At 26.7% G+C, this 24,565-nt stretch overlaps 5 protein-coding genes across 6 annotated transcripts; 3 read left to right on the top strand and 2 right to left on the bottom strand.

Moving 5' to 3' along the window:
- Positions 1-143: 143 nt before the first annotated feature.
- RpLP2 (ribosomal protein LP2) lies at positions 144-1,603 on the bottom strand. Its single transcript, XM_017909446.1, has 4 exons — positions 1,510-1,603; positions 698-870; positions 310-411; positions 144-241 (listed from the first exon to the last, which is right to left on the bottom strand). Exons 2-4 carry the CDS (start codon positions 867-869, stop codon positions 171-173), a joined length of 345 nt encoding a protein of 114 aa, XP_017764935.1. The 5' UTR covers position 870; positions 1,510-1,603; the 3' UTR covers positions 144-170.
- A 139-nt stretch (positions 1,604-1,742) lies between these two features.
- On the top strand, positions 1,743-4,698 carry egh (beta-1,4-mannosyltransferase egh). Its single transcript, XM_017909441.1, has 2 exons — positions 1,743-1,783; positions 3,305-4,698. Exon 2 carries the CDS (start codon positions 3,307-3,309, stop codon positions 4,696-4,698), a length of 1,392 nt encoding a protein of 463 aa, XP_017764930.1. The 5' UTR covers positions 1,743-1,783; positions 3,305-3,306.
- A 5,477-nt stretch (positions 4,699-10,175) lies between these two features.
- Ns2 (nucleostemin 2) lies at positions 10,176-12,855 on the top strand. Its single transcript, XM_017909445.1, has 2 exons — positions 10,176-10,496; positions 10,699-12,855. The coding sequence occupies exon 2, from the start codon at positions 10,704-10,706 to the stop codon at positions 12,837-12,839; it is 2,136 nt and encodes a 711-aa protein (XP_017764934.1). The 5' UTR covers positions 10,176-10,496; positions 10,699-10,703; the 3' UTR covers positions 12,840-12,855.
- Positions 12,856-13,679: 824 nt separating this feature from the next.
- Positions 13,680-20,499, top strand: LOC108554247 (probable phosphorylase b kinase regulatory subunit alpha). Of its 2 annotated transcripts, none has more exons than XM_017909451.1 (14): positions 13,680-14,162; positions 14,243-14,688; positions 14,765-15,080; positions 15,165-15,378; positions 15,458-15,567; positions 15,657-15,804; positions 16,659-16,837; positions 16,911-17,061; positions 17,453-17,673; positions 18,230-18,785; positions 18,887-18,939; positions 19,011-19,169; positions 19,461-19,718; positions 19,794-20,499. In XM_017909451.1, the coding sequence occupies exons 1-14, from the start codon at positions 13,680-13,682 to the stop codon at positions 20,019-20,021; spliced, it is 3,522 nt and encodes a 1,173-aa protein (XP_017764940.1). In that variant the 3' UTR covers positions 20,022-20,499. The 2 variants fall into 2 exon arrangements, with proteins under 2 accessions (XP_017764940.1, XP_017764939.1); XM_017909450.1 differs by having other exon boundaries at positions 17,381-17,673.
- A 124-nt stretch (positions 20,500-20,623) lies between these two features.
- Positions 20,624-22,023, bottom strand: mRpL28 (mitochondrial ribosomal protein L28). The gene is made up of 6 exons (XM_017909440.1): positions 21,997-22,023; positions 21,665-21,831; positions 21,237-21,495; positions 21,016-21,159; positions 20,749-20,924; positions 20,624-20,672 (listed from the first exon to the last, which is right to left on the bottom strand). Exons 1-6 carry the CDS (start codon positions 22,018-22,020, stop codon positions 20,624-20,626), a joined length of 819 nt encoding a protein of 272 aa, XP_017764929.1. The 5' UTR covers positions 22,021-22,023.
- Between the last annotated feature and the right edge of the window lie 2,542 nt (positions 22,024-24,565).

Raw genomic sequence — 24,565 nt, 5'->3', positions numbered from 1 at the left:
TCCTTACTAGTAACGATTTAGACATAAAATATTCTTGTTTATAAATAAGTATTAATATTAAATAGATATAGTATTAATAAATTAAAAATACAATTTATTTCAAGTAATTATGTTAAAACTGTATAATACATGTTTTATAAAAATTTATTATACAGATATCATTGATTGTTTTAATCAAAGAGACCAAAACCCATATCATCATCTTCTGACTCAGATTCCTCTTTTGCTGGTTTTTTCTCTTCTGTGAATAAGTAATTACGTTAATAATTTTTATAATAATTTTTTACTATAATGTACATTTATACTTACCTTTCTTTTCCTCAACTGGAGCAGCAGCAGCTCCAGCTGGTGCTGCATCTGTACTAACAGTTACACTACCACCAACTGGCATAGATAATAATTTTTCACATCCTGGAAAAATTAAAAATCTTTTTAGTAAAATATGGACTAAGTTTATTAAAATATCAAATATTTTCCTTCTTTGTATCAATAAAAAAAAAAAAATAATTTTTGATTAATTCAATGAAAATTTCAAATTGTCTCTTATTTTATATTTAAAAGAAATAAAATTAATCATTTCCTTAATTGATATTAGCATGAAACATAATAAAAATGCTGAAGTATTAATAAAAACATATTTCACATCGGTATTTATTTAAATATTAATTTAGTATTAAAATCTACAAAGGAACTATACCTTGACGAATAAGTTCATCAATTGATTTTCCATTTAATTCTGTAATGACTGTTTTAAGTTTTTCACCATCTGCTTCAATCCCAACGGATGACAAAATTTTCTCAATATCGTTTTGACTAGGAGAAACTTTTCCTCCTAAAGCTGCTAAAAGATAAGCGGCCACGTAACGCATTCTGAAATAAAAAATATTCTTCAAATTCTGTTTTAAATTTATATTTCATTACATATATTAATTAATCATTTTCAGTGAAATTTACCATCACAGTTTTCAGTCGAAAGATGGTGAATATTTAAATCATCATATACATAAGTTTTTAAAAGAAAATAACATTAGACATTAAGTAAAATAACATTGGAAATATACTATGATCAAAGTGAATCTAAATATAACATTTTACGTTTCATTATGTTGAATACTATTTTTACATTTTATATATTATTAACTATAGGTTAAAACTGATTGTATGCTAACAAATTTATCACTAATTGTAAGTACATGTGTAATATTTTTATTCAGTAGACAATTAAACAACATTTAAATACTAAAATTTAGAAAATAAATAAACATGTTATCCCATTTCTTAATATTATAATAAATTATTCGATCTTAATAATAAATATTAAAACTTCGTATCATAATAAAAAAAAATTTGACGCACGTGAACACTGAACGATAAATTGGATCGTGTATCATCTTATATTATAATATATTATTTTATAAATAAATTGTATTATTTAATGTATAATTATATAGTATACTTAAAATTCACAATATTATTTAACAAATATTACCGTTAAATATGGATATTTACCTTTAAGTCTTACGACACGAAACGTGTTACACGCTTAAGAAGAAAAGTACGTTCACTTCGACTCGTTGATCAAAGGTAAAGAACATAGAAAACCTAACAAGACAGAAAGGAAACATCTGTTTGATAGCTACTGAAATGCCATCTAATGTGTATATAAATATAATATAAAGCTTCTACCTTATATAATTTTAATTTGTGTAATAATATGAAATTACATAATAGAAAAAATTGATATGTAATATTTGCAACGTACAAAAATTTCTATTAAATGAAGGTATAATTATCATTCATTTTTACTCTATATAAATTAAATATTATTTTATTTATATTTGTTATAACTTTTACTATTATATTTAAATAAATCGGTAAGTTAACTTATAGTTAGATATTAATTAAAGTTTAAAATTTACTTTAATTTTCTTAACATAACTATTTAATGATTTTAATATATACATTGGAAATCCAACCGAAGATTTTTGTTGATATGATCAGTTTTCGTTCTTGTTTTACTTTCATTATTAAATTGTTGCAATGTTTTCAATGATCTGTGATTGCATTTATTCATTTTCAAAAGCAATATACAAATAAACAACATTTTCATATATAATAAAATAGTAAAAATATTAGAAAAATTATGTATTTAATTTTATTTATATAAGTAGTATTAACCAATGATAGGAGTTTATTTTAGACATTAAAAATACTCAAAAAAGAAAGAATTGGCGCCTGCATTATTATTGAGCTGGTACTACCTTAATGTCAAATTTCGATATTTATTACAATTTTATAGATTGATTTCATAGGTTGATTTGATTTTCTTATCTCGTATTGATAGTAGTCATTTCCCGTATAAAACAATCGAAGAATGTTAGAATCTAAGTCATTCTTTGAGTCAACGGAAATCAATGTTCGTGACGCGTTGTTGAAATTATGAAAATATTTTTGGTTCATACTGGATAGATTATTATTTTTGTTATTCATTTACGTTATTTATTTCCATGGGCAATGAACCGAGAAATATATTTTTTTAACAGTTTGTTTTACTAATATTGGCTGCATAAAAAAGGTATATAAATAAGATAACATTTTGATAAATTAATTAAATAATTAAATAATGACATTTTAAACATATATCACTAATTTATCATTCCTTTGAACCAAAATTTGAAATTGTTCATTATTTAATCAAGATTTTAGAATACTTTCTTAAAGATTTGATATCTTAATGTCATGATAAAGTCATAGAGATTAACATTTTAAATTGATATAAAGGAAATAGAAATCAGAAACAAAAAAGAATGATATTGCTAATGTAAATAAATATGGAAAGAAATGTATAAGAAACTACAGATCAGTACTCGTTGAATACAATATATAATTTTAAAAAATATTTAAACACATTTATATTTATGATCATGAAAGTTGTTTTTTATTTATATGTAAATAATAATAGAAATTATTAATCATTACTTATAACTCAGTATTATCTCAATATGTGTTTTTATGTAAAGATTAATTTAATTTCCAAATATTGCTTTATTTTTTTATAATTGTTAATCAATTATTCATTTATTATTTCTTAAACAGCTAATTATATGAAAATATTCTCACATTTTATTAAAAAATAATTATTAAATTCAAAAGTTATGTTATACTAAAGTTATTGATATTTTGGATTCATATAAAATATATGTTTATAATTATTAATTACTTATAATTAATAATCTATTCATATTAGCTTATACTTTAAAGTAATATGTTTATAATAACTAATTTATTTCATTTTATTTTGCAGGAATGATGTTGAGCAGTATTACAAAACATATCTTACACTGTTGTTTAATGCTTATTGTCATAATTATTTTTGAACTGATTACTGGAGGACTTAGCTGGAGTGATAATAAAAAGGAAACATTTGATCCATGGGTCCAATATGGATTTTTTGGTGCCCTCACATTATACTTGCTACGAACATTTACATTTCTTTCTTTCCCTCAAGTTTTGTTTAACTTTGTGGGATTAACAATATATAATGTATTCCCAGATAAAGTTGTTTTGCAAGGTTCCCCATTACTTGCACCATTTGTTTGTATTAGAATAGTAACACGTGGAGATTACCCACAATTAGTGAAAGAAAATGTGGAAAGAAATTTAAATAAGTGCATAGAAACTGGTTTGGAAAACTTTCAAATAGAAGTAGTTAGTGATCAACCAATTGGATTACAGCTTCATAGAAGAATCAAAGAAATTGTTGTACCACCAAACTATCGTACAAGTAGTGGTGCTTTGTTTAAAGCTCGTGCTTTACAATATTGCTTAGAAAATTCAGTAAATGAATTAGGAGATAATGATTGGATTGTACATCTTGATGAAGAAACATTATTAACTGAAAATTCCATTCGTGGAATATTAAATTTTGTATTGGATGGAAAACATCAGTTTGGGCAAGGGTTGATAACATATGCGAATGAAGATGTTGTTAATTGGATTACTACTTTAGCAGACAGTTTTAGAGTAGCAGATGATATGGGAAAATTACGGTTACAATTCACAATGTTTCATAAACCTTTCTTTAGTATGAAAGGTTCTTATGTTGTTTCTCAAATGTATGCAGAAAGACAAGTTTCCTTCAACAATGGATTAGATGGATCTGTTGCAGAAGATTGTTTCTTTGCAATGAAAGCATTTACCCTGGGTTATACATTTAATTTTGTGGATGGTGAAATGTGGGAAAAATCACCATTTACAGTGTGGGACTTTGTGCAACAAAGAAAAAGATGGTTACAAGGTATATTACTTGTTGTACATTCCAAAGCTATTCCATTGAATAAAAAGCTGCTTTTAGGCATATCTTGTTATTCATGGATAACTTTGCCTCTTTCTACTTCAAATATTGTATTAGCTGGAATTTATCCCATTACATGCCCACCATTTATAGATTTCCTATGTGCTTTCATTGGTGCAATGAATATCTATATGTATGTTTTTGGAGTAATTAAATCATTTTCTTTATACCGATTCAGTATTTTTCGATTTATAGCATGTATATGTGGAGCATTACTAACAATTCCTTTTAATTTAATCATTGAAAATGTTGCAGTTATATGGGGTTTACTTGGAGAAAAACATAACTTTTATGTTGTTAATAAAGAGTACAAACTTAATGAGCGTATAAATTTAAATATATAATATGAAATGAATGGATTATATATAACGTATAATCCATAAATATATAATATTAAAAAATTATCAAATAAAATTTGCAAATACTTCTATAAAAAAAAGAATTGAATAATTATTTCAGATATGTATATTGAAATATTATTCTACAATTATTTATTGCCTTTAGATTGATACTTAAAAGTATAATATTATTAATGAGAACAGCATATCTATTTTTATGTGAGACATTAGGTGTCCAAGAAATATGCATAAAATAAATAATATAAAAGGCTTCCTATAATCTAAGAAAATTTTCATAAGTTAATATAAGTTCATAAGTAAGCTTTTTTTAACAAATATCTGTCTATTCTATCTATGTTCTATTCAACAGTTTAACAATGATAAAAATCTTAAAAATTAATTAATAGATCCAAACTCGCTTATATTGCAGTTTCATTACTTATAATTCATCAAAATCAATAATTTTGAAAAAATCCAATAATAATAATTCTTTTCTTTTCTATTTCTAATGATTAATTAGGTAATAAATTCATAAGAAGAAAGAGATTGACAAAGATGATTGCATGAAATATGTGACTATTTATTCACAAACAATACTATATTGTTGCATTCATGATGAAAATCACTCTATCATAAAACCATTTTTATTAAAAAATTTACAAGATAATATAATATAAAGATCAACTCATCCTTAACTGCCTTACCTTTACATTTTTATTATGATTGACATCATAATAATAATTTGGAAAGTCAATCTTTTTTGGACACCTGATAATATGCTTATTACTTATTGCTATCTATTTAATGATAGTCTTTCCAATTTAAAAAGATATATTATCCGTGGTATCAATAATAAATCTATTTGTGTTCTACAACACTTAATTTAATTTTAATTACTATGAATTTAGTAAGTTGTAAATTCATAATTCCTACAAACTAATATTTCTAAACTTATAAAAAAGAAAGATTACTATTATATCTTATATATTATAACAGTTTTCATATTTATGATGATGAACGTTAATATATATATATAATAAATATATAATTTGTTTATTTTATTTTGCAAGATATTCTTACATTTTGCGAACTTTTTTAAATAAAATTTGTTTGTTATATCATAATTCAACGTATAATTTGTTATAATACATAGTTTATTACGTTTATCAATTAATGTACGAAATATTAGAAAACTAGTTTATAAAATATGAAATACAATAATTAAAAATTTGAAGTTTTAGAGTTATTTGTCAAATATCTTTAATTTTGTATGAAGTTAATAAAATAATTATATGCAGTTACATATAACATTACTGTGATAAAAGTCCATTTTAATCATAATAATTCATCCTAAATATTATTGTATCAACACAATAACTTTTTGTTCCTACATTACAAAAACTGTATAATTTTTATTAGTAAGAAAGTTGATAAACAATATGCAGTACCAATGTAGAATATATTACATATTCATACATTATTGTAGAATATAAAAATGGAAAATATAAGTATTATATTACACGTTTTTCATTTATAAAATTTTATCTGTGCAATGGATTCTATTTATTAAAATATAATTGAATAATTTTTAAGTGTCAAATTTAAATTATTTAATATTTAAAAATATACGTTCATTTTACAATTGTAATATGTATTTTGTCCAAATTATAAATTTATAATTTATAATTTAGAACTTAAATTTGCATATAGTAAATGTTAAATATATATATACATACTTCATAATAATTTTGAGTGCATATCATTAGTCTATAATATGTAGATTTACTTAAATCTTATGTGATCCTTTTAAGATAATTCAAAATTCACCTTTATTGATAATAATAATTGAAAGAGATATAAAATTTATGGATATGGGGATGCTATGGACATACTATGGGCTATGATACAAGCTTTGGAATTGAATTTTCATGTTTCATAATTATTTTTAAAGCAGTAAGATTATTCTTCAAGGGCAGAATTGCCTAATTTACTAATTTTTAAGATTTTTTTTTAAATATATCAAATATGATATATTTTTCTAGACATACAACAAAAATAAATTTCAAATCACCTTAAAAACTTTGAATAACAATATATATATTATATGTCATAAACTAATGAATTGATTTCATGATGAATTATATAACTACCAAAAAAAAAATTATGAAATAAAAAACTATCATATCAAAACAGAAAATATTAGTTATCAATTATCAAGATACAGATGTCTTATTTTGAAATAAAGTATATTATAAGAACTATATGGTTCAATATTATAAAGATAAAAATTGAAATATAAAATATATTTATTCTATTAGGTCATATTATAAGTAATGTAAGCATTTATAAAACTTAGTAATGAAATGGAAAACTTCATCAGAGAAAAAATAAAAAAATTATAAATAAAATAATTATAAATAAAGTAATTATAAATAAAATAAAATAGAAAATTATGGAGAAAATTATAAAATATGCTTGTAAATAATTAATTTTCCACTCTTTTTAGAAAGAAAATATTTACATTATTTAAACAATGATGTTTTCATTTTAAGTGGATATCTGCTATATTTGGATATAGTAAGGCTGTATTTTTACACTGAATAATCTAAATAATTTTTTTATAACAAAAATAAATATAATTGTGTTGTTGCTTTATTTATATATGTTTAATTAATTAAAAGTATTTATGTTGAAAAATGAAATATCTGAGATAATATGTTTATAAGTGTATATTGTACTACTTTTATAATATATTGGTACCTTCTTAAAAAAAGTCTTGCTTATTAAATATATTTTTATATAGATAAATTTATGAGATAAGTTACATATATAACTGATTATGAATAACTATCTGTAATTTACAATTTATAATGTATTTAAAAATACAGTATATCTGAAAGAGGTATAATTGTTTTTAATTACAATAACTCTTCCACATATAATAATAATTTTAAGAACATTTTATTCATTACATTAATATTTTTAGTTATATTTTTATAAAAAATTGTCTTAATTGTATGTAATGTATTATTTCATATTACCAAAATTTTAATGTTTATATACACATATAATATTATCTACTTTATGTATAATATAAAAATGTTAATTAAAAGATTAATAATGTGTTATATCTTTTTTATACATATGTGCATATGCACATGTGCATTTTTTATTAAATTAAAAAGTTAATGTAATTATGTTAAGATAATATATAATTTATATAAATACTTTATCACGCAAATATTATTTAAATATACTGTTCTTTTAGAGTAAGATTAATTTGTATAACCATAGTTTATCATGTATCATAATTTCATTTTAGTATCTAAGATATCAAATTATAAAGTTAAAAGTCAACTAATCATGACATATTATACGAAATGTTTTTTTTAATCAGAAACAAAAATATTAAAATATTGTCAAGGCTGTGAATAGAAACACTATGAAACTGTTAAGTTTGTAACATTCTCAATTTGTAAAGATAATAATTTTAAATATGTTACTTTACATAAATCAAAATCGATTGAATATACAGATATTTTGCGAAAAAAGTCAATTCAAGTCAGTAGACTGTCGAATTATAAAATTTCTCATTAATATCTTTTAATTTTGTCATATTTCAAACAATTAATTTATAATTTTTAGGTTTCGTTATGTAATCATTGAAACACAATTCAAAATTCAACATTAAATATCTAACTTTCAGAATAATAACTTCAAAAAGAAACTGCACAAGAACTTTTAATTTTTATGTCGTTCATAGTAATGTATAATTTATAATCTACATGTATATACAGTGCTGGGCAAACGTATTGGCACAGCATGGTTATGTAGTACAAGTGCTTATAACTACTAAACGAACTGATTTGAAGGAAAAATTTTTTAACATATTCATTTATTATCTATTCTAGTTTTATTACATAGTAGAAGCAATAATATAAATACATTGATTCACGAAACGATAACAAAAATGTATTTATTGAATATTTTATGGGCGAATAAAAGTATTGGCAACAAAAACATTTAAAAATGATTTGGAATTAAATATTAATATTTAGTTGGCCCTCCTTTCCTTTTAAGGACTTAATTTAATCGTTTGGACATTGAATCTATTAACTGTTTTGTAAAATCCGGCTCGATTTTATTCTATTCTTATAAAAGAACATTCTTCAAGTCTGCTTTGCTTGTTATATGATATTTTCGAATCCTTTTTTCTAATTCGTTCCAGATCCAGATATGTTCGATAGGATTCATGTCTGGACTCTGGCGTGGTGTATTTAGGATATGAGAAGTATTATAAATGATCCAATGGCGTACAATGTAAGCGGTGAGCTTTGGATCGCGGTCTTGTTTGAAATAGAAATTCTGTGGAAGATTTAATTTTTCCGCACTTTTAAATAAATTTTGTTTTAATATATTTAAATATGTGTATTTGCCCATAATATCATCTATAAAAATTAATTCGCCAACTCCAGATGCTGCCATAAAACTCCACATCATAACTCTACCACCTCCAGGTTTTACAACTCGATTGTAAATTTCGTAGATCCAATTCAGTATTTGGCTTTCCCCAAACTAGTATTCTACCATCAGATTTAAATATGTTAAATTTTCTTTCATCTGAAAATAGTATGTTGGTTCAAAATGTAAAATCCTTCGTTATAAATTCTTTGGCAAATTCAACCCTCATCTTTCGATTTTTTCCCGATATGTATGGTTTTCTTTGCACAACACAAGCAGAATACCCGGTAGTTTTTAATATCTCCGCAAAGTTTTCGAATTTACTTTTTTTTAACACTCTTTACTTAATATCATTCTGAGTTCCGAGGAGTTTAATTTAGGATTTTTCTTCACTTTGTTTATAATTTTACGTTTTTCTCTAACAGATAATTTGAGAGGATGACCACTTCGATTCGCACTATCAAAATCTGATTGATTTATAAATCGTTTTACAATGCTCCTAATAGTAAAACTACTTTTGTTAACAATTTGTTATATTTCGCTATAAGATTTTCGCATTTTATATAAATTTAGTATTATTTTTCTCCCTTCACTTATCGTTTCTTTCGCTTTTCTTGACATTATTATTTTTTCATACTTTCCCTGTTGCTTGACGACTGAACTTTAGGATGATTGTTGTTAAAAATGACAATCGGGGTGTCACCTAACTAGATTTTAAAATGATGATCGGAAATTTTTTAAACAAATGCGGTTATACTACATTTAGCATCGTGTGCCAATACTTTTGTCCACCCAAAAAATGTTCAATAAATACATTTTTGTTATTGTTTCGTGAATCAATGTATTTATACTATTGCTTCTACTATGTAATAAAACTAGAATAGATAATAAATGAATATGTCAAAAAGTTTTTCCTTCAAATCAGTTCATTTAGTAGTTATAAGCACTTGTACCACAACAATCATGCTGTGCCAAAACTTTTGTCCAGCACTGTATATCTTATTCCCTTAGATCAAGACTATACAAATTAAGCTCCTGAGTTAGAAAGTTTCCCTCACTCCACCTTCATTATTTCAAACACCTTTCCCCTCTGTACATAGTGTTCGGAATAGTATTAGCTCTTTCTAATCTATCCTTGTCTCTTATAATTGACAACGATGGTGGAAAACTAAACGGTGTGAGGGGCCCCTTTTGTGAAGGCTTGTTTCGAGATATACATGTGCATATACTTAACCTTAAGTTTATCGAAACTTTATTAAACCTTTACAATAGATCAAATTTGTTACTTTTTTATGTGCGTAAGAAATAATTTATAAAATATAATAATTTGCAAAAAATATAAGGTAAATATGATTTAATTTCAAATTTTTACTATTTAATATGCTTTATAATAATTGTATTTAATTATGGAGAGATATAAATAACTAAAAGTATTGAATGAAATTTAAAGCATAATAAAATCAAAATGAAAAATAAAAACCAGTATTAATTAAACCATTGATAACATAAATTCAGATCAAATTATAAGTATATAATGTTTTTCAGATAAAATGACAAAGTCACATGTAACAAATAAAATGCCTCGGAAGGAGGGATTTAAACGTTCTGGACACAGTATGAACCCTGAACGGCCTACAGAAGGATTAAAGGGTGTGGCAAAAGTTCGAACAAAAGCAACCATTAAAAGGTTGCAAATGTATCGTAATCAAAAACCAAAACGTGATCGTACAGGAAAAATTATTAATCCAGCACCATTCCAAGGATGGCAACCATCTGGTACTATGTCTCGTGTAGAGCCTTCGCAAAGGTGGTTTGGCAATTCAAGAGTTATTTCTCAAAATGCCTTACAAAAATTTCAAGATGAATTAGGCAAGGCAATGAAAGATCCTTATAATGTTGTTATGAAGCCTACACAATTGCCAATAACTTTGCTTCAGCAAAAGACTGCAAATATAAGAGTACATTTATTAGACACAGAAAGTTTTGAAAATGTTTTTGGACCAAAAAAAGTACGGAAAAGACCAAATTTAACAACATCATCATATGATGAATTACAAAAATTAGCAGAAGAAAAGGAAAGAATATATAGTACAGAAAAAGATTCTAAGGATGTTGATCTTGTACGTCCAGATATTAGTATCAAAGAAGGTCAAAGAGACTGGATTATGTCTGCAGGACAAAGCAAAAGAATTTGGAATGAATTATATAAAGTTATCGATTCCTCCGATGTTATTTTACAAGTATTGGATGCCAGAGATCCTTTAGGAACTAGAGCATTCCCAATAGAAAAATATCTCAAAACAGAAAAGCCTCACAAACATTTAATGTTTATTTTAAATAAAGTAGATCTTGTTCCAACATGGGTAACACAAAGATGGGTTGCAATTTTAAGTGCAGAATATCCAACAGTGGCATTTCATGCTTCTATGACACATCCATTTGGTAAAGGATCCTTAATAAATTTGTTACGTCAGTTTGCAAAATTACATATTGATAAGAAACAGATCAGTGTAGGTTTTATTGGATATCCTAATACAGGTAAAAGTTCAATCATCAATACTCTAAGGTCAAAGAAAGTATGTAATGTAGCACCAATAGCAGGAGAAACAAAAGTATGGCAATATATTACTTTAATGGGACGTATTTACCTAATAGATTGTCCAGGTGTAGTTTATCCATCAGCAGAAACTGATACGGAAAAAGTTTTAAAAGGTGTAGTAAGAGTAGAACTTATTCAAAATCCAGAAGATTATATTCCAGAAGTATTATCACGAGTAAAGGAAGACTATATACGTAAAACATATAAAATTATGGAATGGGTTGATCACATTGATTTCTTAGAAAAGTTAGCACATAGAAGTGGAAAATTATTAAAGAAAGGAGAACCAGATATCACTATTGTTTCACGAATGATTTTGAATGACTGGCAACGTGGTAAATTACCATTTTATGTCCCACCTCCTGGCTTCGAAGAACCAATAACAAAAACAAGTGACAAACATCCTATTCAAAATAATAGTATTGAAGAAGATAACACTATTAATATAGATAACACTGAAAATGTACCAAACAAGGAGTCACTTAAATTTCAGTTACATGTAATACAAAATTTTAGAAAAATTAAGGTTGGTTTACCATATTCTGGTGATGATGTAAAAAATGATCTATACATCGAATGTAATGAATTTGATAAAGCAGATAATGATACAAAAGAAATTGATTGTATTTTATCTGCTACGAATGATAATAAATTCAATGAAACTCAAAATGAACAAAATACACAATTTGAAGAAATGTCAATAGAAGCTAAAGAAAGTACTGAATCAATTAAGTACTTAGAAAATAGAAATGAAGTAAATAAAGAACATTCTGATGATGAAATTTGTTTACCATTAGAAAAAGATACCTTATTGCAAAGTGTATATGATGAGATAAAAGAATATGATTCTAGTGACAGTGAAATGTTGAACACAGATACTACATCAAGCAGTGGTGTGTTTAAAATTTCTTCTATACCTTGTAAAACAGAATCATTAGTAGAAAAAGTAAAAAGATTAACAAGTAAACAACGACGGGCCATAGAAAGAGCTAGTAAAAGGAAAAAAATTGGTAGTAACTTTTATGAAATTACCAATGTAAAAAATAGGAATAAAAATAGAAAAATTCGTAAAATTAAACGAAAATAATTCATAAATAAGAAAAAATGAGCAAAAAAATGTAAAGTTCTGTAGTTAATGTAATTAATAACATTAGAAACAATAAATAATCTTTATTTACATCAACTATAATGTATACAGTTTTTTCATTTATATGATAATTACTATAGTTTGTAAAATTTTATTTATATTATGTCTCTCAAATATATGTAAAAAAATAAAATAAATTAATTACATTAATTTAGTGATCAATTTATTAAATAAAAAATTATATAAGAAATTTATTATAATATTTTTTTATAAGAAATTTATTATAATATTAATTAATTTACTAAGTTAAATTTACATATAGTATTTCAGAAAGTATATAGAAAAATAAAATATCTAAAATTGATATAAGCATTTTTCTATATTTAATTTATGTTTCATAATTAAGTTTATTTCTTTAATCGTAATGAAGATATGTATAACTTGCTTGTATTCACATAATATAGTATGTATATTGAACGTGACTTTAGTTTTATAGTTCTCTAACAATAATACAGAGGTCTATTGTGTGTGACATTCGTTTCACATTGTATATAAAATGTTCGTATGTATATATTTTTTGGCTTGTATGAATATAAAATGTGCATACAGCGAATTTGTATAATTTTTATGTAAAAATTTACTTATACATATTCGTATATCCTTTTTACTAGTTAAATAAAAGTTTCAAGTAATTATTGTGAAGGTATTTAAGAAAAATAATTTAAACTTAACCTCCATAAGCAATGAAAAATAAATATAATATTGAATTATAAAAATTTAATGTGTTTTTAGGAAAGCAGAATTAGAAATATTTTCAAAATTTCGGTATATACGTTTAAAATGCGTAGTCGTAGTAATTCTGGTGTTCGTTTGGATTATTACCAACGAATTGTACACAAAATTATTATGAAACATCAGAATGCAGTCACAGGACTTTTTCCTGCAAGTCCTGAGAATGATCATGCATGGGTTCGTGATAATGTGTATTGTATTCTTGCTGTTTGGGGTCTCTCAATGGCATATAAAAAGATTGCTGATGCAGATGAAGATAGAGCTAAAACATATGAACTTGAACAAAGTTGTGTAAAATTAATGAGAGGTTTATTAATGGCAATGATGCAACAGAAAGAAAAAGTTGAACGATTTAAATCCAGTCAAAATCCACATGATGCTTTACATGCTAAATATAGTTCTGTTAGCGGTCAAAGTGTTGTGGGTGATACAGAATGGGGTCATCTTCAAATAGATGCTATATCTCTTTATTTATTAATTCTAGCCCAAATGACAGCATCTGGTTTACAAATTGTTTTTAATTTAGATGAGGTATATATATTATAACTAATATATATTATGTATAAAATAATGTTTAACAATAATTATAAATATGTCAAATTTAATTTCAGGTTGCATTCATTCAAAATTTGGTATTCTATATTGAATCAGCCTATTGTACTCCTGATTATGGAATTTGGGAAAGGGGAGATAAAACAAACCATGGCTTACCAGAGTTAAATGCTAGCAGTATTGGAATGGCAAAGGCTGCAATGGAAGCAATGAATGAACTGGACTTATTTGGTGCAAGAGGTGGCCCTACCTCAGTAATTCATGTATTAGCAGATGAAGCACAGAAATGTCAAGCAGTATTGCAGTCAATGTTACCGCGTGAATCCAATTCAAAAGAATTAGATAGTGGATTATTATCTGTTATTAGTTTTCCAGCATTTGCTATAGATGAACCTAATTTAATTCAATTAACAAGAAATGCTATTACCAAAAAATTACAAGGTCATTATGGATGTAAAAGATTCTTACGAGATGGATATAAAACACCAAAAGAGGATCTTAATAGGTAAACTAAAATATAGACAAATTGTTTGCATCTATATTGTTAATATTTACTAACCAATTTATTATATTTACAATAGACTTTATTATGAACCATGGGAATTACGTATGTTTGAAAATATAGAATGTGAATGGCCTTTATTCTTTTGTTATTTAATTGTTGATTATTGCTTCCAAGGCAATAAAGAAGCAGTAACAGAATATACAAAACAATTAGAACAAATAATGATTAAAACAGAAGATGGAATAAAATTAGTACCTGAATTATATTCTGTTGAAACAGCAAATGTATCAGCAGAGTATGCTGAACCAGGTAGTCAAAAACGTATTGCATTAGGTAGATGTCCATTTATGTGGGCTCAGTCTCTTTACATATTAGGAAAATTATTACAAGAAGTAAGTATATAAATATGGAAAAAGTACACATAAAAAACTTAAAATCATTTTCCTTGTTAAGTAAAATTAATTCCCAATTAATAGGGTTTTCTTGCTGTGGGAGAATTGGACCCATTAAATAGACGTTTATGTAGTGAAAAAAAACCAGATGTTGTAGTACAAGTTGTAATTTTAGCAGAAGATGCTGAAATTAGAGAAAAAATAGCTCAACACGATATTCATGTGCAAACAATTGCGGAGGTTGCTCCAATTGAAGTTCAACCAGCAAAAGTCCTCAGTCATTTATATACATATTTAGGTATCTTTAAAGTATACTTATTAGATAATTATCATATCTTCCTCAATTTCTTTCTTTAATTTACAGTGTTTATTTTTAGGTCGAAATAAGAAATTAGGATTGTCTGGGCGTAAATCAAGAGATGTAGGAATTTTAAGCACCAGTAAATTATATTCTTTGAATGATAAAATATTTGCATTCACACCACAGGTAAGAATTTGGATACTCATTGAACTGTTTGCTCTCTATACTTTTATTTCTTTTCTTATGTTGCCTCTTGTTCTTGCATCAAACATTAGTTGACAGACATGACCCGCTTCTACATCGCATCGGACTATGAGCTCATGATTGACATATTCAAAGGCGAAATTAATTTCTTGAAGTCTAGCTGGCAGAACATGTTAGGCCGGCCTCTTGTGGTCATGCCCCTCAAGAACATTCATCTAGGTACAGTAATTTAATATTTGAAAACTATAGTTTTTATCTCTGTTGCTTTTTATCATCTAATACATGGGAAGTTGTAATGATAAAATTTCATGATTACAAAGCTTCAAAGTAATAGAGATCAAATATATAGTTTTTAATTAAATAAAGGAGTTCCCTCTGAAGTTTAATTTTTTACTGAAATTATGCGAATACATTATCCAAAAAACATCTAACATGTCTGCCTGCATGCGTGCATTTGTTTTTGTTATAAGTTTAGCTTTAGTGGCTATGGAAGGTCTTAATGCAATTTGATTAGCTATTATTAATGTTTTGATAATAATTAAATTTTATTATGTGATATTTAAGCATTATTGTCTTTATCATGAGCAAAATCAATTAATGTTGAAATATATTAACGAAGATAAAGTAGTTTTAGAAAAGAGGAATTGAAGAAAGGCTGTTTTCTTTCTAATATAAAATCTAACATTCTAAGGAGACAGCTTATGTGTGCGGTGGTATGCGCGTTTGTTGCATGTCTTAGAACTTTGACGCGGAGGAGTACTACACGACAAACGATGCAGCCCTCCTTGCCAACACTTTTACAACCAACTTGGCCTTCCTCACCATCAACTGGAAGCAAATGCTCGGCAGACCAACCATAACACTTGTTGCTACTCATAATCATCTAGGTATGCCACAGGCAGATTTAGACCATGATTCAGGAAAAAATTGATTTGAAATATGTGCTAAAAATAGGATAGAATTTTTTCTAAAATAATATATTTTAAAAATAATAGGAGAAATATTGCTTTTCTTATTCTTAAAAAGCAATAAAATTAATTTTTTCATTTTATATGATACAATTATTATTTCAGATCAAGGAAAGATACCATTGGCAATGATAACTACTATGAAAAAATTAAAAAGTGGCTATATTAATGGTACACGAGTTTCATTAGGAAACTTAAATGACTTTTTAAGTACTTCCTGTATTACAAATCTCAGTTTCTTAGGAAGTTCTGAGGACGGTAGACCAGATAAATTAAACCCTCAGGTAAAAAATATTTTTGTACAAATTAAAACATATAATTCAATATTTTATGTATATTTTATATGTATTTAATAAGGTTCAACAATATCTAGAAGAACATTTGATGCGTGCATTTCCGCATCGTACAGGTCTCCTCAATAGACCGGTGATTAAAACTGGTAAAAATTTAAGACGCAAGATGTCTGTAAAAGGTGCTATAAAGAAAACGAGATCTATCGCTGTAGAACGTAAGTTACGTTTATTTTATATATTAATATTGCAATTACTTAAATTCTTAACACTCTGATTGCATGCTACTTAAAGTGGATCCTTAAACGTTTGTACAATGTGATCCTACATATTATGGTTCCTACCATCCTACAAGAATGTAAGTGTACTAACATTTGATAAATAATTTCCAAATTATAATGACGAAAGCAAGAAATTTAACATATCCATATTTTTTTTTAAATACATTATAAAAATTGAAATGAATTTAATTACTAGTTTGGCAATTTGCAAAGTAATTTTTGAGACAAATGAAAAAAGTAATTATATAATTTGTAGCTGAGATTCTTGGGATGGCAGGAGAAGATAGAAGACCTTCTGCTGTTTTAAATGCAAATCCGTTTATTGAAGTGACAGATACAACATTAACTCCCAATCCTACTCAGTCGGCTCCTTTGGATCGAACACCATCACCTACAGATGAATTATTGTCTTGGACAAATTCTCCAAAATTACATAGACACAGAGGTATAGGTGAAACTCAGTATGCAGATACAGAAGTTGAAGAATTGTTATCCATGCTTCGAGAAACTGAAAGTTTAGAAGAACAAGGAGATATTTTACAATACCTTGTAAGTTAAAATATACTAACATAGAACGCATTAAGAAGAATTTTATGTAATAAATTTATGACAAATTTTACATATCAGTATGCAATTTGTTACTCAGAACTTGTTTAAAATTCTACAAAAGTACATTGGGAATTCCATATTAGCAGAAATATTATTCATTGTTAAAAAGCTAACACGTTAACTGCCACATTAGTTTTACATGATACTTCCAGGGGTCCACAATAGAATTTTTACTATTTTATACAATACTATTCCATTTATATAATATATCATGTTTTAATTAAAATCTTTAATTGTTGAATAGTGCCCCTTTTTATTTCATAATATTATCTAATCACCTATGTTGCCCAAAATTTATTAGTCAGTGATATTCATTTTAATTTAATCATTTTAAATAATTGCAATACTTTAGTCACTGATAACCATTATAGTCTCACTGAGAAAAATTCCAATCACAGATGACCAATGTGATAGTTAACATGTTAAAGTTGTTTCTAAGTTTCTTGAAATAATTTTCTTTATTCATTTAATAGTAATATTTTATTTAAATGCTTAGGTTGATTCTCAAGGCTTATATTTCAATACTGGTATGGTAGAAGATGGTCACCCAGTTTTAATAAAAGATTTACTAAAAGATCTATATGAAAAAGCTTGTCAACAAAAAATGTGGGGCATTGTACGTCACACGGCCGGCATGTTAGGAAAACGAGTGGAAGATTTAGCCAAAGCAGTTACTGATTTATTAGTTCGTCAAAAACAAGTTACAGTTGGAATGCCACCAACTAATGAACACACTATTGTTGCACCCTTACCGGAAAATGAATTACGATCTTTAATTCATCAAGCATATGGAGATGATGAATCTACTGCTATGTTAACACAAGAATTACTTGTTTATTTAGCGATGTTTATTAGAACGGAACCGCAATTATTTCATGAAATGCTCAGACTCAGAGTAGGTTTAATTATTCAAGTAATGGCTACTGAGTTATCGAGAACTTTAATATGTACTGGAGAGGAAGCATCTGAACATTTGCTTAATTTGTCACCATTTGAAATGAAAAATCTTTTACATCATATTATGAGTGGAAAGGAATTTGCTATTAGCAGTGGTATGATTAAATGTTAACTTCAAATTAATTTATTTAAGTTATTTAATGAAATAAAACAGAAATTTTATTTGAATTAAAAAATAATATATTTTTATTTTTAGTTGGTCGAGGAAATTTTTCTGTTATTAGTTGCAAATCTAGTAGAGTTAGTAAGGTAATTGAATTATTGATACGACAATTATTAGTTTTTAATAGTTTGATTATAGTTCTTATATTTTGTATCAGAAATCACAAATTGGAGGTTTCTTAAGTCCTGATCAAACTGATGGTAATGAAATAGAACCAGATCGGCAAGGTCAGTGGTTACGACGTCGTAGATTAGACGGCGCATTAAACAGAGTACCACGAGATTTTTATCCTCGAGTATGGCAAGTACTTGAACGGGTAAGCAACGTGTTTATACAAGATATCTAAAGTTTTCACAGACAAGTGACTATAATACTAAAAATTGTAACGTTTTACATTGGAAGATACAATTTTTTTTTCACTTATTTCAGTTGCATTGCTAATTGTCGATAATAAAACGAAGTAGATAAATAAGAATTCTATGTAAATATAAAATATATGTATATTTTTTCCTTATTTTAATTAACTGTATATTATCTTAACGCTTGTCCGTTAAAACTTGAAACACTTGATTTTTAAGTTTTTCATTCATTACATTCTAATTTTTAGTGTCAAGGTTTAGCTATTGAAGGTAGAATTTTACCTCAAAATCTTACACAGGAAATGACACCTGGAGAATTAAAATTTGCATTAGCAGTAGAAACTGTATTAAACACTATACCACAACCAGAATATCGTCAGCTAGTAGTTGAAGCTTTAATGGTGTTAACTTTAGTAACTGAATATAATGTAGTAACTTCACTAGGTGGACTTATTGCTGTTGAACAATTAGTTCACAAAGCTAATGCCATCTTTTTAGATGATCAGGTATAGTTTTAATATATAACACAATATTAATGAAGTAAAATATGTATTTACACTAAATTTACCTTAAATGATTAGATGAAGGTTGATGGTGATGCTACTTTATGTTGTGCTAAACCAAAAGATCAACGTGAAACAACTGCAATGGGAAATCTCCTTTGTGGTGGAGCAGCATATGTTTGTCAACATTTTTATGATAGTGCTCCAAGTGGTAGTTTTGGAACAATGACATACATTACAAGAGCCATAGCTTCGTTATTAAATTGTTTGCCAAAGGATGGTGATTTGGAATGTACAATATCATAGTTCTTTATTTCTTGAAAATAATAAATTTTTAGTTCATTATATTTAGAAATTTTCTAACAAATCATACTTATGTTAATTCTTTAGAATTTACTTGTAAAATGTAAGTAAATTTAACTTTAACCCTTTCCTTACGGCAGCCCGCACCGCCGGAATAACGCTACTGAACGGGGCATCGCGCTGCGAAGTGTGCACTTTGCACGTCGGTAGTCGTCAATGTTCGGACTTACGTCTTTCAACGCCACTTTGTGATTGTCTTGTATGGGTAGTTAGACCAATAATTAGATCAAATTATAATTCTTAGTAATTTAATTCAGTATGGTAAATTCTCAAACAAGGATCAACGCAGAGACCCATACACACAGGTCGTCGCACGGCCGCCGACTTTAGTCGGCACCCGTAACGAAAGGGTTAAAAAATATTCAATTTAGAATTTCATGAGAATGATAAAATAATAATGACCAAAATTTTCGAACATTCTAATTTTCTATACTGAAGTTACCAGTATTTGCAATGTGTTAAATATATAAATAAAATTAAGTTGTTCTATATATTATTATCTCTCATTTTTTTTATTTATAATAGAGAACAATATAATAAATATATTATTCTGATTTGATAAAAGGATTCCAGTTTGATTTCCATATTGTAGCTCTGCAAAAATAAATTCTTATTGTACTTTTCTGTAAACATGAAGTATTAAATAAAAGATAATTTACTATAAACATACTTTGTTATATTTTCTTTTGCCTTCTCACTTTCTTCTTTTTTAAGTTCAGCAATTAATTCAGACCTATATTGAAATTTTAAAGGATGCACTTCTTTTAAATGTTTATTTTGTTCAATCCATTTTTTACAAGCTTCTTTAAATGTCAAACCATACCATTCAATTTCATCTCGTGTATACTAGAAATATATGTATAATATATAATTATTAAAATAACAATTAATTGTAAAATCGCAAAATATTAAAGTTATATTAAAAATGATACTTCACAGCTTTTAAGTATTCTTTATATGTATTATAAATTTCTTCTCTTTTAACAGGATCATTTGGATACATAGTTTTATCAGCCAATGATATAAGTATTTGACGTTTAATTTTTAGTGCAAGCTCAGACTTCAAATCACATGCAGGTGTCTGTAAATAATTAGAAGTATTGGATGATTAATAATATTTAAGATATTTAAATATATTTTATGACTTAATTTATATACCTTTAATAAGTAGTGATCAAAACCATAATGTTCATTAATTAAATCAATAGTCCTATTGGTAACAACAACACTCATATATTTATCTAAAACTTCACTAAAAACGACAGACTTTTTAAGTCGTGGAAACCAAAAATGAGGGTATCTGCGAGCGTATATATGTTTCTTTGTAAAACCTTGTACTACAGCTTCACCTCCCCATATGCCTTTATGAAATTCCTTGGGGTATAATAGTGGTAATGGTACATTTTGTACTGACTGCCTAAAAATTAATTCAATTCAGTAATATGAAATCAATATTATTATTAATTACTAATCATATTAGAGATATTAAATATCATTAAAATAAAAGGTATGGTTACTTATAATATATAAATAATGAATTTAAATATTAAATAAAAATATTTGAATGCATAGAATTAGTTACTTACACTATCTGCGTGTTTTCATCCCTTACATATTTGCCTTCTTGCTTTATGTAGTGTACAGCAGCCGGCGTTTGTATTTTCCATTCTTGCCAAAACTTCCTATATTCTTGTGGTAATTCTGCACCGATTCCACTTGACCATCGTGTAATCCTTGGTATATAATACAAACGCTAAAATTTCCAGTTGCTATTATTACAAATATTCAAAATTATATTATTTTTTACAAATAAAACAAATATAAGCATAATATACGAATAAGTATTTGAGGTTAATTTTCATGAGTGTTATTTTTTAATGTAACATAGCAAGCATGTTAATGTTACAGTGTAACATACCTGATAAGATTGTTTTATTGACATATTTTGCGCTATGGAAAAAACCTTTAATTATATTTAATTACAAAATTTCATATATTTCAACACATAAACATAATTATTTCACCAAAATATTTTATATAACATAAACGATATATATTATAGACTATATGACATAGATTAAATATAACATAGATTTACCATTCAATGCATTTTTGTGTCAAGACCTGAAAGGTCATTTTCAATTTTAATACATATCATTTCTAATTTTATAGACTTATTGTCGATACAGAAGATTGCCAGTATTAATCTGTCAGATGTGCAGAACATTCTCCAATTTTTTTAACGCGAAGGTTGAAAGTAAGTTGTGAATGGCAAATGATGAGAATTGTCTATATACATCGCGTCACAAACACGGGAGTCTAGGTATGAATGAAGTCATTCCTCCACTCCTAATCATTTTTTCCTATTTCATGTATGAAGTAGGAGAATGTAACGCACGCTTGGAATCTCTGGTCTAAAGTCTTAACCTTTTGCACTCAAGAGGCATCTCTCAGTCGCCATTTAATCAGAATGTAAAGTTAGATGTTAATTAATATATCAAATTTACAATTACCCAATGGTGCATGGAATATCGAAGTGAAGTAATTCTACGTCTTAATTTACATACATTTTCTTATTTACCGGTTTAGAAATATTGTCGACTTCATGACAGAAAGTCTTCGAATTACTATTTTCCTGTAACGAAAAAATCGCCGAGTACAAAGGGTTAATACATAACCATTTTCATCTGGCAAGACTTACAAGGAGAGTGCAAGTTTTTCGGGTCACCGATTTAGTTGAAACTTTGCAGGTTTGTAGATTTCGTCATGCAATTCAAGAATATATATCATTATAGCCGCAACTATTTAATAATTTTTAAGATATTTGCAATTGAAATTTTATTACTTCTCTAATTATTGATTTATTTCCAATAATTTTCAACTGGAGTCGTAGCTTAACGGTAATAGTCGAGAATTCTTATGCTGGAGGAACGGGGTTTGATTCTCGTCCATGTTGGTAGTTTTTTTCAATTTATTTTTTATTTTGTACTCATTTTTCGCTTATGAAAACATTGTAAATAAACAAAAAATAAAATAAAATTTCTCTTTTATGCTTTCATTGGAAAGCTGGAACTTTAGGCAACATTCCTATATAATTTTCGTAAAGAATTTAACGCTAATTTGTTAGTTATAAATTATCGTTTGATGGCGTCCATGATTTCGTAACGACAACCGTCACTATCTTCCGCGAAAATATTTAATACTAAACGAAAGTAGAAGCAAAATGTGAACAAAAGTAATATGTGAAGACACTCCAGGATATCGTTTATATAATGCGTGCATAAAGTTCATAAATTGATTACGCAGAAGATAGTAATTAATGAAAAACCAATGGCGTATTTGACAACAATTCAAACTCTACGTAGAATAATAATTAATAATTAATTAATTAGGGACAAATTTATATCGAAAAATATATTGGAAAGTTCTTGAAGGATCTGCCTTCACGATGCAATTATAAAAGTTCATAAATTAATCACAGATATTGAGTAATTAGTGAATTTTCCACTGCCGATTTGATTTATTAAAATATATTAAGAATCATTGAAAACAAATCAGTGTCATCTATGATTTTGATTAGGTAGAAAGAACATAGATTGCGCCATGCCTAAATCCACGTGACGAAATAAATAAACAATAAAACGACATAAATAACTAACACACATTCTCTTCCCCTCCTTTTATTCATTTAAAATCCGATAAAGTTTTCTACATTCTTTAATAATTTCAGCCCAAACAGTGGTTTTAATTAGACAATCAGTATTCATTTCCTTACTTAGCAGACGACAAATATACAAAGGTACGCCTTTACAAAGCAATTATAAAAGTTCATAAATTAATCACAGAAATTAAGTGATTTGTTAATTATTCTCCAAGGGAAATGAGAAAAAATTGCAAACAAACAAACGTAATTAATTAGTGCAAATTATGAGCCATTGTTTTTCCACCTTTTATTAGTGATAACATAGCTTGGTTATGAAAAGATAATATTCTGTTGAAATAAACCAGCACGTGCAACAGTAGAAAAATATTGGATTCATGGAATATCACGAACATAGAGCCATTAGATGCCAAGAATGAAATTTTATAGCGAGAAAAAATTGAAACAACAATACAAATATGTAAGTTATATATCTATTGGTTTCTAGGTTGGCTAATCATATAACATACAAGATAGAAATCTTTGATGGTCAACTAAAATTCATACATTGGAGGTGGCTTGGGCAGACAAAAAGGAATAAAATTAATTTAGGTGATGGCCTCTTATAACAACTAAATATAGAGAATACACTGAGATTCAGAGGTATGTTCTATTCCTGATCTATATAAATATTAATATCAGTAGTCAAAGTCAATGATTATCGCTAGTGTGTTATGTTTCAGAATGATGGAGCTAAGGTAAATAAAGAAAAGAGAGTGGTTGGAATGAAAACAGTGAGAAGAGGAAACGCATATTATGTCGAATAAAGAAACAAGAAAGGGGCAGC

The sequence above is a fragment of the Eufriesea mexicana genome, unplaced genomic scaffold (assembly GCF_001483705.2).
Source record: "Eufriesea mexicana isolate 0111107269 unplaced genomic scaffold, ASM148370v2 scaffold18118, whole genome shotgun sequence".
In the NCBI taxonomy this organism is placed as follows: Eukaryota; Metazoa; Arthropoda; class Insecta; order Hymenoptera; family Apidae; genus Eufriesea; species Eufriesea mexicana.
The sequence above is the reverse complement of the archived record's forward strand: the minus strand, read 5'-3'. Positions and strand labels throughout refer to the sequence as shown.

Bases quoted from the DNA above. Each gene is read 5' to 3' on its own strand.
- RpLP2 (XM_017909446.1), bottom strand. From the start codon at position 869: ATGCGTTACGTGGCCGCTTATCTTTTAGCAGCTTTAGGAGGAAAAGTT. The intron at 412-697 runs GTATAGTTCCTT...TAATTTTTCCAG, and splicing joins TGATGAACTTATTCGTCAAG to GATGTGAAAAATTATTATCT. The intron at 242-309 runs GTAAGTATAAAT...ACTTATTCACAG, and splicing joins TCCAGTTGAGGAAAAGAAAG to AAGAGAAAAAACCAGCAAAA.
- egh (XM_017909441.1), top strand. From the start codon at position 3,307: ATGATGTTGAGCAGTATTACAAAACATATCTTACACTGTTGTTTAATG.
- Ns2 (XM_017909445.1), top strand. From the start codon at position 10,704: ATGACAAAGTCACATGTAACAAATAAAATGCCTCGGAAGGAGGGATTT.
- LOC108554247 (XM_017909450.1), top strand. From the start codon at position 13,680: ATGCGTAGTCGTAGTAATTCTGGTGTTCGTTTGGATTATTACCAACGA. The intron at 18,940-19,010 runs GTAATTGAATTA...ATTTTGTATCAG, and splicing joins AATCTAGTAGAGTTAGTAAG to AAATCACAAATTGGAGGTTT. The intron at 19,170-19,460 runs GTAAGCAACGTG...TCTAATTTTTAG, and splicing joins TATGGCAAGTACTTGAACGG to TGTCAAGGTTTAGCTATTGA.
- mRpL28 (XM_017909440.1), bottom strand. From the start codon at position 22,020: ATGTCAATAAAACAATCTTATCAG. The intron at 21,832-21,996 runs GTATGTTACACT...TGGAAATTTTAG, and splicing joins CAATAAAACAATCTTATCAG to CGTTTGTATTATATACCAAG. The intron at 21,160-21,236 runs GTATATAAATTA...AATTATTTACAG, and splicing joins TTGATCACTACTTATTAAAG to ACACCTGCATGTGATTTGAA.